Source organism: Hemibagrus wyckioides, linkage group LG06, assembly GCF_019097595.1.
Source record: "Hemibagrus wyckioides isolate EC202008001 linkage group LG06, SWU_Hwy_1.0, whole genome shotgun sequence".
Lineage (NCBI taxonomy): Eukaryota > Metazoa > Chordata > Actinopteri > Siluriformes > Bagridae > Hemibagrus > Hemibagrus wyckioides.
This window is the reverse complement of record NC_080715.1, coordinates 33,175,670-33,191,106: the sequence shown is the minus strand read 5'-3', so window position 1 is coordinate 33,191,106 and position 15,437 is coordinate 33,175,670. Positions and strand designations below refer to the sequence as shown.

The following is a 15,437-nucleotide window of genomic DNA, read 5'->3' as shown; positions in this document are numbered from 1 at the left end:
CTCTCAGGAGCTCAGTGAATTCCAGTGTGGAACTGTGATAGGATGCCGCCTGTGTAACAAATCCAGTCGTGAAATTTCCTCGCTCCTAAATATCCCACAGTCAACTGTCAGCTGTATTATAAGAACGTGGAAGTGTTTGGGAACGACAGCAACTCAGCCACGAAGTGGTAGGCCACGTAAACTGACGGAGCGGGGTCAGCGGATGCTGAGGCGCATAGTGCGAAGAGGTTGCCAACTTTCTGCAGAGTCAATCGCTACAGACCTCCAAACTTCATGTGACCTTCAGATTAGCTCAAGAACAGTGCGCAGAGAGCTTCATGGAATGGGTTTCCATGGCCGAGCAGCTGCATCCAAGCCATACATCACCAAGTGCAATGCAAAGCGTTGGATGCAGTGGTGTAAAGCACGCCGCCACTGGACTCTAGAGCAGTGGAGACGCGTTCTCTGGAGTGACGAATCGCGCTTCTCCATCTGGCAATCTGATGGACGAGTCTGGGTTTGGCGGTTGCCAGGAGAACGGTACTTGTCTGACTGCATTGTGCCAAGTGTAAAGTTTGGTGGAGGGGGGATTATGGTGTGGGGTTGTTTTTCAGGAGCTGGGCTTGGCCCCTTAGTTCCAGTGAAAGGAACTCTGAATGCTTCAGCATACCAAGACATTTTGGACAATTCCATGCTCCCAACTTTGTGGGAACAATTTGGAGCTGGCCCCTTCCTCTTCCAACATGACTGTGCACCAGTGCACAAAGCAAGGTCCATAAAGACATGGATGACAGAGTCTGGTGTGGATGAACTTGACTGGCCTGCACAGAGTCCTGACCTCAACCCGATAGAACACCTTTGGGATGAATTAGAGTGGAGACTGAGAGCCAGGCCTTCTCGTCCAACATCAGTGTGTGACCTCACAAATGCGCTTCTGGAAGAATGGTCAAAAATTCCCATAAACACACTCCTAAACCTTGTGGACAGCCTTCCCAGAAGAGTTGAAGCTGTTATAGCTGCAAAGGGTGGACCGACGTCATATTGAACCCTATGGATTAGGAATGGGATGTCACTTAAGTTCATATGCGAGTCAAGGCAGGTGAGCGAATACTTTTGGCAATATAGTGTATATGTGTAGACTTTTTAAATCATTTTATATCTAGACTTTTTATATCCTCTTGAAGCCGGTTTCCATGCCTACATCACATCCTAAAGCCCTTCTCCATGCCTACATCACATCCTAAAGCCCTTCCCCATGCCTAAATCACATCCTAAAGCTGGTTTCCATCCCTACATCACATCCTAAAGCCCTTCCCCATGCCTACATCACATCCTAGAGCTGGTCTCCATGCCTACATCACATCCTAAAGCCCATCTCCATGCCTACATCACATCCTAAAGCCCTTCCCCATGCCTACATCACATCCTAAAGCCCTTCTGCATGCCTACATCACATCCTAAAGCCCTTCCCCATGCCTAAATCACATCCTAAAGCCCTTCTGCATGCCTACATCACATCCTAAAGCCCTTCCCCATGCCTAAATCACATCCTAAAGCCCTTCTGCATGCCTACATCACATCCTAAAGCCCTTCCCCATGCCTAAATCACATCCTAAAGCTGGTTTCCATGCCTACATCACATCCTAAAGCCCTTCCCCATGCCTACATCACATCCTAGAGCTGGTCTCCATGCCTACATCACATCCTAAAGCCCTTCTCCATGCCTAAATCACATCCTAAAGCTGGTTTCCATGCCTACATCACATCCTAAAGCCCTTCCCCAAGCCTAAATCACATCCTAAAGCTGGTTTCCATGCCTACATCACATCCTAAAGCCCTTCTCCATGCCTACATCACATCCTAAAGCCCTTCCCCATGCCTAAATCACATCCTAAAGCTGGTTTCCATGCCTACATCACATCCTAAAGCCCTTCCCCATGCCTACATCACATCCTAAAGCTGGTTTCCATGCCTACATCACATCCTAGAGCTGGTCTCCATGCCTACATCACATCCTAGAGCTGGTCTCCATGCCTACATCACATCCTAAAGCCCTTCCCCATGCCTACATCACATCCTAAAGCTGGTTTCCATGCCTACATCACATCCTAAAGCTGGTCTCTATGCCTACATCACATCCTAAAGCCCTTCTCCATGCCTACATCACATCCTAAAGCTGGTCTCCATGCCTACATCACATCCTAAAGCTGGTCTCTATTCTTACATCACATCCTAAAGCCCTTCTCCATGCCTACATCACATCCTAAAGCTGGTTTCCATGCCTACATCATATCCTAAAGCCCTTCTCCATGCATATATCACATCCTAAAGCCCTTCTCCATGCCTACATCACATCCTAAAACTGGTTTCCATGCCTACATCACATCCTAAAGCCCTTCTCCATGCCTACATCACATCCTAAAGCTGGTCTGTCTCTATGCTTACATCACATCCTAAAGCCCTTCTCCATGCATATATCACATCCTAAAGCCCTTCTCCATGCTTACATCACATCCTAAAGCTGGTTTCCATGCCTACATCACATCCTAAAGCTGGTTTCCATGCCTACATCACATCCTAAAGCCCTTCTCCATGCATATATCACATCCTAAAGCCCTTCTCCATGCCTACATCATATCCTAAAGCTGGTCTGTCTCTATGCTTACATCACATCCTAAAGCCCTTCTCCATGCATATATCACATCCTAAAGCCCTTCTCCATGCCTACATCACATCCTAAAGCTGGTTTCCATGCCTACATCACATCCTAAAGCCCTTCTCCATGCATATATCACATCCTAAAGCCCTTCTCCATGCCTACATCACATCCTAAAGCCCTTCTCCATGCCTACATCACATCCTAAAGCCCTTCTCCATGCATATATCACATCCTAAAGCCCTTCTCCATGCCTACATCACATCCTAAAGCCCTTCTCCATGCATATATCACATCCTAAAGCCCTTCTCCATGCCTACATCACATCCTAAAGCTGGTCTGTCTCTATGCTTACATCACATGAGACTGGAGTCTCCTCAACATCCCAACATCAGAGTCTGATCTCACTAATGATCTTCTAGCTGAATGAATCCTAACATCTAGTGGAGAACCTTCTCAGAAGAACAGAGAGGAGCTGATGATTATAACAGGAAAGAGAGGAGAATAAATCGTATTGTGATGGTCAGCACATTTTGGCCTTAAAGTGGTCATTTCCTGATATTTAAACACATTTTTTTATGTTTTGTGGAAAAAATATTCTGTTCAACACAAAAAGCCCTCCATCTAACACCACTCTGCTAACACTTTGTAATTATCTGACTCCAACTCCACATTGACCTGACAGCTCAGTTTGAGCAAGACTCTAACTAAGGATCATGCAGACTGGATGAATGCAGATACAAGGTTTTATTTGCAATCAGCGCTGGTTACAAGAATTGAGCTGCTCATGAATTAACATCCCAACAACCTCTAACAAAACATCTCAAAACACAGTCCTTTTATCTTTTCATATGTTTCAAGCCAACATCTCTTTGCTGAGAAAGTCCCACCTATTTTCTTTTTGGAACATCAGGTTCTTTTTGAACACCATTATCTTTTACTTTGTAACTTTTTCGAATACCATTATAATAAAATTTTCGAGAATTATTATATAAAAAATATGGGCGTTTTCACCCTAATCAGTAGGACTTTGTCCAGCTCACTTTCATCAAGTAGCTCATTTGAACATGCATGTGTAAGTTCTCAGGGCCGCGGCTCCATCTTTTGTTGCTTAATTTTAATCATCATTATTCTTTTTATTAAATGTTGTACTAACTGTTCTCTTATGTATCTTACTGCATATTTAATTCTAGCTATCTCCCCTGCAACTATCGCTTCCATTTGACGCGCTCTATTTGCGCTCAGGGACGAGCTCTATTCTTCTCGAGGTATCAACATGTCTGTAACTGGGCACGACGGCCTTGGGCACAGCTCAAACCCTGGCTGCTGCAAATTTGGCACTTCTGTCCAAGTTTTTCCTACTGCTGAGAAGGCCTGTCAGACTGACGTCACTATCACTGTCACTCGCTCTACACAGGACGTTCAGACTAAATACAAAGTTAACAAACATACCCAGACTTCTCGACCTTCATGTCGTGTTAAACCCTATATTGTCAAACCCATACAACCTGGTCAAAATTATTCAAAATAATATTAACTGTAAAGTTATTAAAGTGAAAACAATGACCAGTTAAAACAAGTTAAAGCCATTCAACCAAAACTACCCCACAATATTAAAACATTAGAACATAATAACTGATGGAAAATAAAACAAAACAAAACAATGAATGATTTATAATTACTAATTTTAGTGTGATTCCTGATCTGATGTCTGATCTGATCAGAGCTTAGCTCACTGGTCACTCAGTGTTTTACCTGGAACTTTATAGACAAAGAAATGAGAAAGATGAGGTAAACTTTTATTTTAAAAAGAGCGTCATCTTCTACACCAGCTTCTCTGATCTAGATCTTTCACTATGATGATTTTAAATCGCAGTAAATTATTTGATCATCCAGAAAAAAAATGAAAATGAGCATGTTTAAGGAAAGCATAGGAGGGTGGAATAATAATAATAATAATAATAATAATAATAATAACATCAGCATCAATCATAAAAAACATTTTCTGTTGAATTCTTGTACATATTTTTCTTGTGTAACTCTCACCAACACGATCACTGTTCTGCTACTCAAAATTCCACCATTTTCACTCATTTTGGGGTTAAAATCTTTGTTCCTTTTCCCCTCATGATGAATGATAGATTTAAATTCCTGAGAACTCTAAAGCAAATTCCAGAGACCTCTAAACCATTTGCTGTGACTGAAAGCAGATCGAGAGCGGGTGAGAGGGGGCGGAGTTTCAGGGAGCGTGGGTTAATATCAGAGAGTAAATCATTCCAGATTGCTGTGTGGATTATAGAGATTGCTCGTCTGGTCTGTGTTTGTGAGGAACAACTAATCCCAGGGTTCACTCGGACGAGTGATGATGAAATCATTACATCATACCGCCTGAATGATCTGCCATAAACCCCTGAGTGGACACAAAGAACCTTCCCTGCTTTGGTACTGAAGAGTAAACAGACGTGACACTAACCCAGGTAGTGTCACACACACTATAATACTCTGAGATTTAGTTTTAACAAACAGGAATCCTCCTGCTCTCTGTTCTCCTAGTGTAACTCTAATGAAATGATGTATTTCTAATCCTCACACTACCTCACACTAGCTCACATTAGCTTACGCTAGCTCACACTACCTCACCCTCTACCCTGTTTCTCCTCACCACACTGAACCTCACTTTTTTCTACTTCATGACAGAATGCAGTTTTCCCTCTTAAACACCTGCTTTTTTATTTTAACTAAATAAAGAGAGCACAGTCCAGCTGTCCTGTTTTCTGTTGGTTGAAACTTTAAGATATAAATTTATAGCTGAAAGTGAATTGTTTTTTCTGCTAAACACTTTAAATGCTGCAGATCCACCCAGGTTCAAACTGCTGCTAATTTATATAGAGCTCTACTCTCGGAACTCTCAGCTTATTAACATTACACAGCTTATTAACTCTCTGACCAATCCACCGAACAGTGTAACTGGACTTTGCTGTCTGTTGTCTATATATACACTTAATATTCATTTACAGTTTTTAAACTCTTTCTGCCTGATCTGGCAACCCGGCTGCTGATGATAGGTAACTGATATGATATGAAATGACTGATGAGCCACAGAATCAGGAGCAGTGATCAGATCTCCAGCTCCATCTGTGGTCAGATCTCCAGCTCCATCTGTGATCAGATCCACAGCATTATAGCCCAAAAGACCTGACTGCAAAATGTTTTTTTTTTTTAAGTATATTATTTAAGAATAAATTTTCATATGAAGTGGGTAACAATAAAAATCTTTACCGTTTACAGTAGAGTGCTGTTTCCTGGCAAATATGACGGCTAGGATTATAGCCAGCAATGTGATCAGAGCAACCTGAGGGACAGGTAGAAACATAATTAATATCATCTTCATCATCATCATCATCATTATCAACAACAACATCATCATCATCATCATCATCCTCATCTTCAACAACATCATCACACTATCATCATCATAATCATCTTTATCATCATCAATAACAACATCATCATAATCATCTTTATCATCACCATCAATTACAACATCACCATCATCATCTTAATCAACAACAACAAAAACAATATCATCATCATCATCATCATCATCATCATCAACAACATCATCATCACCATCATCTTCATCATTATCATAATCATCACCATCATCATCAATAAGAATCATAAATGTTCTATATATTTTATCATCCTTCAGGTCAGTTGGGAGTCATACACACACTGTACAGATGTGTTTCATGTGTGTTTCATGATGTGTTTTTCTCAGTTCAGATCTTCAGCAGATTTCTCTTGCTGTGGAACTCCTACAGCTCTGCTGAAGCTTCCTGGAGCTCTGCGGTTTGTCAGATGTTCTCAGGAGGAACTCTGTGAAGATGGAGGTTTGTGCTTGATTGTGATATGTGACGTCCACAAAACTGGACCTAACAGCTGAATTATAAACTTGTGACCATTCTGAGATGTTTATGAATGAGATTGTGGTTTATAGAATTTCCATCATGATTATGTTTGTGCAGATCACTGACCTTCTGTGTCCTTCGTGCTGAGAATTTTATTACATATAGGAATAGATGCTAAAATATGTGGAAGCTCATTCCGCAGCTACACAGGCGTAACAAAGCTTGTGGAGGAGTGGAAGCGAAAGAAAAGATGAACAAATTGTTTGAATTCCTTGCTCGGTGTCAGTGTCGGAGTGTCTGTGATTTCAGCATAAAAGATAAGAGTTCAGGTCTAAATATATGACAAGGATCTGCTGATATAATATTTCTTTTATCTGGATTAAATGTGATGATTTTCAATTTCAATTCCAGCACCAGAGGCACAGTTCACGTGTTAGATTTCTATTTAACTAATACACGGCATTGCCAAAAGTATTGGGATACCCCTCTACATCACTGAGTTCAGGCGTTGTTTTTCAGGGGTTGGACTCGGCCCCTTAGTTCCAAAAAGGAACTCTTAATGCTTCAGCTTTATACCAAGACAATTTCATGCATTGTGGGAACAGTTTGGGGATGACCTCTTCCTGTTCCAACATGACTGTGCACCAGTGACCAAAGCAAGGTCCATAAAGACATGGATGAGTGAGTTTGGTGTGGAGGAACTTGACTGACCTGCACAGAGACCTGACCTGAACCCCATAGAACACCTTTGGGATGAATTAGAGCGGAAACTGCGAACCAGGCCTTCTCGTCCAACATCAGTGCCTGACCTCACAAATGTGCTTCTAGAGGAATGTGCTTCCACACCCACACACACACACATCGTGGTGTTATTCAGTCATTCGTCTTGCATGTGTGAGAAAGTATGTGAGAATTTTTCTGTTTATTTACTTAGTATTTGTCTTCTATATTCTTATATATATAGTGTATGTGTGGTAATAGAATAATTAACTGTTAGAACTGATTAGTTAGTGCATAAATATCCAAAAACAACTGAATAATGCTGATGAGACGAGTTTTAAAACAAGCATAAAGCTACAGTCTGAGCTCACAGACAATAATGTATAAAATCGTCTCGTATTATATAACTTTACATCTGTAAGTGAACGTTATTACAGTAATGTCTTCCACTTTCAGTGTTTAAACCTCCTGTTGTTATAATAAACTCATTTATTATAACAGTATATTTATATTTATATTATAACATTATAACATATTATAAGTTGGTTCTGATATTTGAGTAAAATATCTACATTAAAACAGAAATCCATCACTGCTTTACTATTAGAGGATTAGAGGAGGACAATAGCAGAGGATTAAAGTCCTACAGGTTCAGACTTGCACTTTACCTCATACACTCCTTATGGCTAGTCTTCATTTTCTCCGAGAAAGCACAACATTAACCTGCAGCTGAGGTTCATGTAAATAAACTTGATAATAATGAAGAGATTCATACAGTGTGAACCTTCTAGTCTGGTCACATCATCTCATCTTCATCAAAATCACCCAAAGAGCTCAAACCAACAATACACAAGAATCTTTCACGTCTCCAATAAACTAATCCTATTAAATTCCCAGTGCTGTGTAAAAAGTACTTGGATTTAAGGAGTTGATCCTCCTCCAGCAGAACCTCAGCCTAGTGTTCCCTGTAGCTGCAGATGAAACGTTCAGGAGGAATTTCAGACCGATCTTCCTCACAGAACTGCTTCAGCTCGAACATATCCTCATGGTGTTTGGTGTGAACAGATCTCCTGAGGTTCTCTCATCATTTTTTTTTGTAATTCATTCTGCATTGATTTAAATCAATGTTTCAGATCATCGTCCTGCTGCATCATCCAACATCTACTGACCTCCAGCTTCCACACTGACCCCTGAGTTTCTTGGGAATTCATTTTTCCCTCGAACAGTAATGCAGCTCCAGGCACTGATGCCATAACTACCCTGAACCTCTGGATGATGTTTTCCTGATGGTATGTGGTGCATGTTTGCACCAGACACAGTTCTGCATGTTCCTGCCAAAATTCAATCCACTAAATATTTTTCCCAGAGAATTGTGGTGTGTCACCATGGTCATTGGTAAACCTCACGCTCACACAAATGTTTTTTTCTTTTATTGTTTTTTTTTGTTTTCTATTATCGAACCCACACATGTGTAATATTTTCCAGAGGCGTTACCCAGTTCTATTCATTTCTTCAAATCTTTAGCCATTCCCTGTCTGGATGCCACTTTAAAGAAGAGTGACTCAATACATTATAGACATTACATTAATAGACATTTTGTGTAAGACAGATGGATAGATGAATGCTGATGCTCTTTGAAAGAACTCTCTTTCAAAGAACTTTCTGTAACTCTCTTGATCCTACTTCCTCAGAGAGCTCTTGTTTGTGAGGCATGGTTCACATTAGCAGATGCCTCTTGTGAAAAACAAACTCTAAAAACTTTAGTGCTTTTTCTAGCTCGAAACCACACACACAAGCTCTAATCTTTTTTTTTTCCATTTCATTCAGGGTTGCTAGGTTTGCAAACTGTTAGGTTCCACCTAACTTTTTTCCATTGAATAACATTTTCAAGAATACACTGATTTGTGTGTTATTAGTTAAAACAGCATGTGACTGTTGATTACTGTAACCAAGAATCCTTTAAGATTTTTCTTGCTGCTGTGAGAATTTTGTGTAAACTGGAAGGTTTGGTGAATCTACTGCTATATATAACTTTAAAAAAGCCGAGAGTTAAGTGTTCGCCACTTACGCTTTACTACAACACATATCTAAATATGTACTTAATTAGTTTAGACTTCAACTAATCTGTACTTCTGATTAATGAATCAAACAAGTGCAGCTGAGGGAGTGAGGGAGCATCGTGGAGCGAGCTGAGAGACGAGATGTCTGTTTGGAAAAACAAGCAGTTACGAGATGAAGGGGTTTATGGACTGGCTGCTGATGTCAGATCACAACTACAGTAATTCCTCCTGATTATTACAGTCCAGAAACAGGGAGATGATGAAGGAGTCATTAGAGAGCCCACACACAAGCCATGAATCCTCTGGAAGGTCCTACAGACACTCTGAAGCACGAAAAATGAGTATGAGAACAGCTTTTTCCCCCATAATTTAGATAATAAGCTTCTTTTTCAAATTTTATTGTAAAAATTGTGTGATAACTGTGATAACTTATTACTGTGTAGTGTATACAGTGTATGCACTGGGAAATAATTCCCTGTGTGTGTGTGTGTAAGCACTTGGCCAATAAAGATGTCTTTGTTACTAACATTTTCTGCGTCATCACTTTATCAGCTTTCACACTCAAGAATAAGAAGAATTTCACACAGAAATGTTGTCTGTGTTTTCAGGAGTCGGATATAAATGCTACTTAGACTGAGGGTCACCTGGGAGAAGCTGAAATTCAGCACAGATGTGATATGCTGCAGTACAACTGCCATCTGGACGTGTAGTCATTATATAATGTCCATCATGATCTCAGCTGAAGTGAGCTCTAGGTTTGAAATGTCATCAAAGTTCTGGAGGCTGAAACTTTCCACAAAACTGAACTCTTTTCACAGTCAGCGAGTATTATTATTCACCAACATACTGATTCTGTGGTGTACAGCAAGGCGTAAGCAGTGAGAACGTTGGAGGAAGTCTCAGTGAAGCTGTTAATTATTTTATTGATTAATTAGTTTAATTGATTAAAGTGAAAAGAAGAGCAATCAGTTTCATGCACTCCAAAAGTATTGGAACAACAAGAGCAGTGCTTTACATTAAAGGATTTTTTTTTTTAAAAAAGGACATATTAATATGAGCAGATTGATGAGAACTTCAGCTTTTAATTATGATTTCATTTCCCAGTTTGTATCACAGCGTCTTTATCCGGTTCATCATCTCATAATCTCAAGTGTTGTTTACTTGAGCAGGTTTTTTGCTGTCACATATATGATTTAATGAGTCTGTGTTTAATAATATAATAAATCCTGATCAAAGGTCAACCTGAACTACACACCAGTCTCCAGAGACTTTCAGCTGTTTGGATAGTAGTTTTCTGTGTGTGAGACACCCTGAGGTTTTCCAGCTAAAGCACAGACACAAATAAACCAGACTGCACCACACTGCAAGCTGTCTGTGTTATTATTTTTAGTTCCTCAGCTCAGTCTTTACTCCCAGAAAAGTCACTGCAGCGTTTTACAGAAAGACAGTGTTTATATTTTACGGTTAAAGCGTTGGCTTCACAGAGTCATTCAGACAAGATTCATTCACATTATATTCTTTTACACCAGAGCTGTTGAACAATTTCTCCCTGTTTTTTGGTTAAAGAATAAAAACAGTCACGATAAAACACACACACACACACACAGCTGATATAATAATGTAATAATGACCCCAGATATGTGACCACAGTGGTGTAATACACACACGGCCCTCAAGCACATCTCTCAGGGTTTCCAGGGTGTGTTTTTCACCATGTTCTTTTTTATAAAAGCATTGAAAGTGAGACTCCTACAACTCGCATGTAAACAAAATGAAGCCAGAGCTTCACCCACACTCCAGCAACAGCAGGTCAGGTTTGTTGTTCTTTTCGGAAAACAGTGGATCTGGCAACCCAACCTGCCACGACACAATCACAGTAATCTGCACAGAGAAGAAAAATGCACCCCAGCCCAAGGGACGCCTCAGCTTACAGAAACCTGCTTCTACCACACACTTCTCCATAGAGCCACGATGTTTCTGTGCTTTCTCTGGAAATCTGAAGGTCTTTTAAAAGAAATATAAATACAGCTCTTCTATACACTATTATAAATACAGTTCTGTAAATACAGCTTTACTATACACTACTATAAATACAGCTCTACTATACACTACTATAAATACAGCACTACTACACACTACTATAAATACAGCTCTATAAATACAGCTCTACTACACACTACTATAAATACAGCTCTATAAATACAGCTCTACTACACACTACTATAAATACAGCTCTATAAATACAGCTCTACTACACACTACTATAAATACAGCTCTACTATACAGTACTATATATACAGCTCTACTATACACTACTCTAAATACAGCTCTATAAATATAACTCTACTATACAGTACTATAAATACAGCTCTACTATACAGCACTATAAATACAGCTCTACTATACAGCACTATAAATACAGCTCTACTATACACTACTATAAATACAGCTCTACTATACACTACTCTAAATACAGCTCTACTATACACTACTCTAAATACAGCTCTATAAATATAGCTCTACTATACAGTACTATAAATACAGCTCTACTATACAGTACTATAAATACAGCTCTACTATACAGTACTATAAATACAGCTCTATAAACACAGCTCTACTATACAGTACTATAAATACAGCTCTACTATACAGTACTATAAATACAGCTCTATAAATACAGCTCTACTATACAGTACTATAAATACAGCTCTACTATACACTACTCTAAATACAGCTCTATAAATACAGCTCTACTATACAGTACTATAAATACAGCTCTGCTATACACTACTCTAAATACAGCTCTATAAATACAGCTCTACTATACAGTACTATAAATACAGCTCTGCTATACATTACTCTAAATACAGCTCTATAAATACAGCTCTACTATACAGTACTATAAATACAGCTCTACTATACACTACTCTAAATACAGCTCTATAAATATAGCTCTACTATACAGTACTATAAATACAGCTCTACTATACACTACTCTAAATACAGCTCTATAAATATAGCTCTACTATACAGTACTATAAATACAGCTCTACTATACACTACTCTAAATACAGCTCTATAAATATAGCTCTACTATACAGTACTATAAATACAGCTCTACTATACACTACTCTAAATACAGCTCTATAAATATAGCTCTACTATACAGTACTATAAATACAGCTCTACTATACACTACTCTAAATACAGCTCTATAAATATAGCTCTACTATACAGTACTATAAATACAGCTCTACTATACAGCACTATAAATACAGCTCTACTATACAGCACTATAAATACAGCTCTACTATACAGTACTATAAATACAGCTCTACTATACACTACTATAAATACAGCTCTACTATACAGCACTATAAATACAGCTCTACTATACAGCACTATAAATACAGCTCTACTATACAGTACTATAAATATAGCTCTACTATACAGTACTCTAAATACAGCTCTATAAATATAGCTCTACTATACAGTACTATAAATACAGCTCTACTATACACTACTCTAAATACAGCTCTATAAATATAGCTCTACTATACAGTACTATAAATACAGCTCTACTATACACTACTCTAAATACAGCTCTATAAATATAGCTCTACTATACAGTACTATAAATATAGCTCTACTATACAGTACTATAAATACAGCTCTGCTATACACTACTCTAAATACAGCTCTATAAATATAGCTCTACTATACACTACTATAAATACAGCTCTACTATACAGCACTATAAATACAGCTCTACTATACAGCACTATAAATACAGCTCTACTATACAGTACTATAAATATAGCTCTACTATACAGTACTCTAAATACAGCTCTATAAATATAGCTCTACTATACAGTACTATAAATACAGCTCTACTATACACTACTATAAATACAGCTCTATAAATATAGCTCTACTATACAGTACTATAAATACAGCTCTACTATACACTACTCTAAATACAGCTCTATAAATACAGCTCTACTATACAGTACTATAAATACAGCTCTACTATACACTACTCTAAATACAGCTCTATAAATATAGCTCTACTATACAGTACTATAAATACAGCTCTACTATACACTACTCTAAATACAGCTCTATAAATACAGCTCTACTCATTAAAATAAATAGACATTTTACTGTGTGCTTCATTAAAACAAACAAAACAAAAAACACATCTTATCAATTATATCTTTCAACATCACTAAACATCTGTTAAGCACATGTTCTCTCTCTCTCTCTCTCTCTCTCTGTGTGTGTGTGTGTTTCTCTCTCTATCTCTATCTCTCTCTGTGTGTGTGTGTGTGTGTGTGTGTGTGTGTCCAAAATGGATTCATAAAATAATTTTTTTTTTTAAAAACAGTGTAGGATAACTTTTTTGTTTCTGAAACACAGATGAAATCAAATTTTAAACTAATTAGTGCATAAATAATTAAATAACAATTAAATAATTTACTAGAGAATGTGTGTCTGTGATTGCGCGCGTGCTCGTGTGTGTGTGTGTGTGTGTGTGTGTACTGTACAGAGACTCACCACAGTGATTATTTTAGCGGCTCTACCCCTGGCCACTCGGTGTTGATGCTCTGTCCGCTCTGTCCGCTCTGTCCCCAGCAGTGTGTCTGCGTGTCTCGCGCTCTTGTCTTCTCTCTCAGCTATTTCCATCACTCCAGCCTGAGACTAACACACACACACACACACACACACACCGTTTCCCTCGTCAGGTCTAATAAAGTGTGTGGCTCTTCCCTCAGAGGCGTCCTGCTCTGTACTGCACCGCTCGGACACTCTGCATGTGGAGGACTGTTTTTCTATATGTTTGTTTTGACGTCACGTCTGTCCCCATTGCATGCTGAGACATAATGACGCCAACTCGGAATTCTCCGACTCAGAAATTCTATATATATACCACATTCACACGAAATTCTTCGGAAATTAAAAGAAACACTTTCTGTAACTTGTCTAAAACATCTGGAATTACAGTTGTTTAATTATTAATTTCGTTTACGAATCAAGTGGATGATATGAAAGAGCAGATTGAGAGCGAATTCAACTTTTAATGCTAAACTATTCAAATTCAAAAGACTGTTTAAGAAAAAAAAAAGATAATGGTGATATTTGTAGTTCTTACTTGTTTACTACGAGCGCTGACATGTTACAGTGACGTCAACCAAAAGTTTCCGAGGTGTAATTACGAGTTGAATAGGAGTGGTCAGGGGCTGGGCCAGGACTGCTGCTGGCACAGACTACAGACTATGGCTAGAGTTTATGATTATATTTTACACATAATGAAGAACTATAAAGAATTCTTCTAAACAAGTATAAAGTGAAGGACACCAGAAGTGTGTAGTTTAGTATTTTTAGTCTAAAAGGAATAACCACACCATGACCCATGTCAAAACTAGCTGTTGTGGTGGTTTGGCCCTCTGGATATAACTGAATAAATGGAATTCAGTGTAGTTAATCACAGGGTGGAGGCTAACGTGACACCCTCACGTGCTTGCTGTAAAAGCCCAGAGCTCACACCTGTTCTGGGCTCAGACCTGTGCAGTCCAGATCCTAAAAAAAGGTTCAGAACTTACACTTACTGAAGTGCATAAGTGTAAATATATTGGTGGAGAAAATGAATCAAAACACTAAAACCCTGCATCATGTGATCAAATAAAACTTCATGAAGCTAAGTAAATGAGGAAAAAAAAGAATCTCAGAGCTGGATGAAAGAGTAAACGATGAAGGGAAATGCAGTGTAAGGCTTCAGGATATGAAAAAAAAAACAAGAAAGACACTGAGTCGAAAAGAAAGAGACTCAGACAAAGATAAAGTATGACTTTAAAATATAAAGTAAAAGTAAAAGTAAAAGTAAAATATAATAACGCACACACACACACACACACACACACACACACAAAAGTTAAGTTGTCTTTATTTGTCACATATACATTACTATATTTTAAAAATAAAATGCTAATGAAGTTCTCGTTATTTAGCATTTATTTATTTCTCATACACAGGCACAGCGTCTCATAAATACTTTATCTGGGATAAGAAGAATATTCTAGAAAATTATACAGCAAATTAAACCTCTTTTAT

General features: G+C 38.6%; 1 protein-coding gene across 4 annotated transcripts in view; it reads right to left on the bottom strand.

Annotated features, from left to right (window-relative positions):
• enpp1 (ectonucleotide pyrophosphatase/phosphodiesterase 1) overlaps positions 1–14,598 on the bottom strand; it is a 51,717-nt gene extending 37,119 nt beyond the window's left edge. The window contains exons 1-3 of one of the 4 annotated variants that reach the window (XM_058393217.1): positions 14,479–14,598; positions 13,884–14,027; positions 5,915–5,987 (exon numbers count right to left, since the gene is read on the bottom strand). In XM_058393217.1, the coding sequence (XP_058249200.1) occupies positions 5,915–5,987; positions 13,884–14,012 (202 nt within the window). In that variant the 5' untranslated portion in view covers positions 14,013–14,027; positions 14,479–14,598. Of the gene's footprint in view, positions 1–5,914; positions 5,988–7,257; positions 7,384–13,883; positions 14,211–14,478 lie in introns of those variants that run through there. The other 3 variants (XM_058393218.1, XM_058393216.1, XM_058393219.1) reach the window with 3 other exon arrangements.
• Positions 14,599–15,437: the final 839 nt, after the last annotated feature.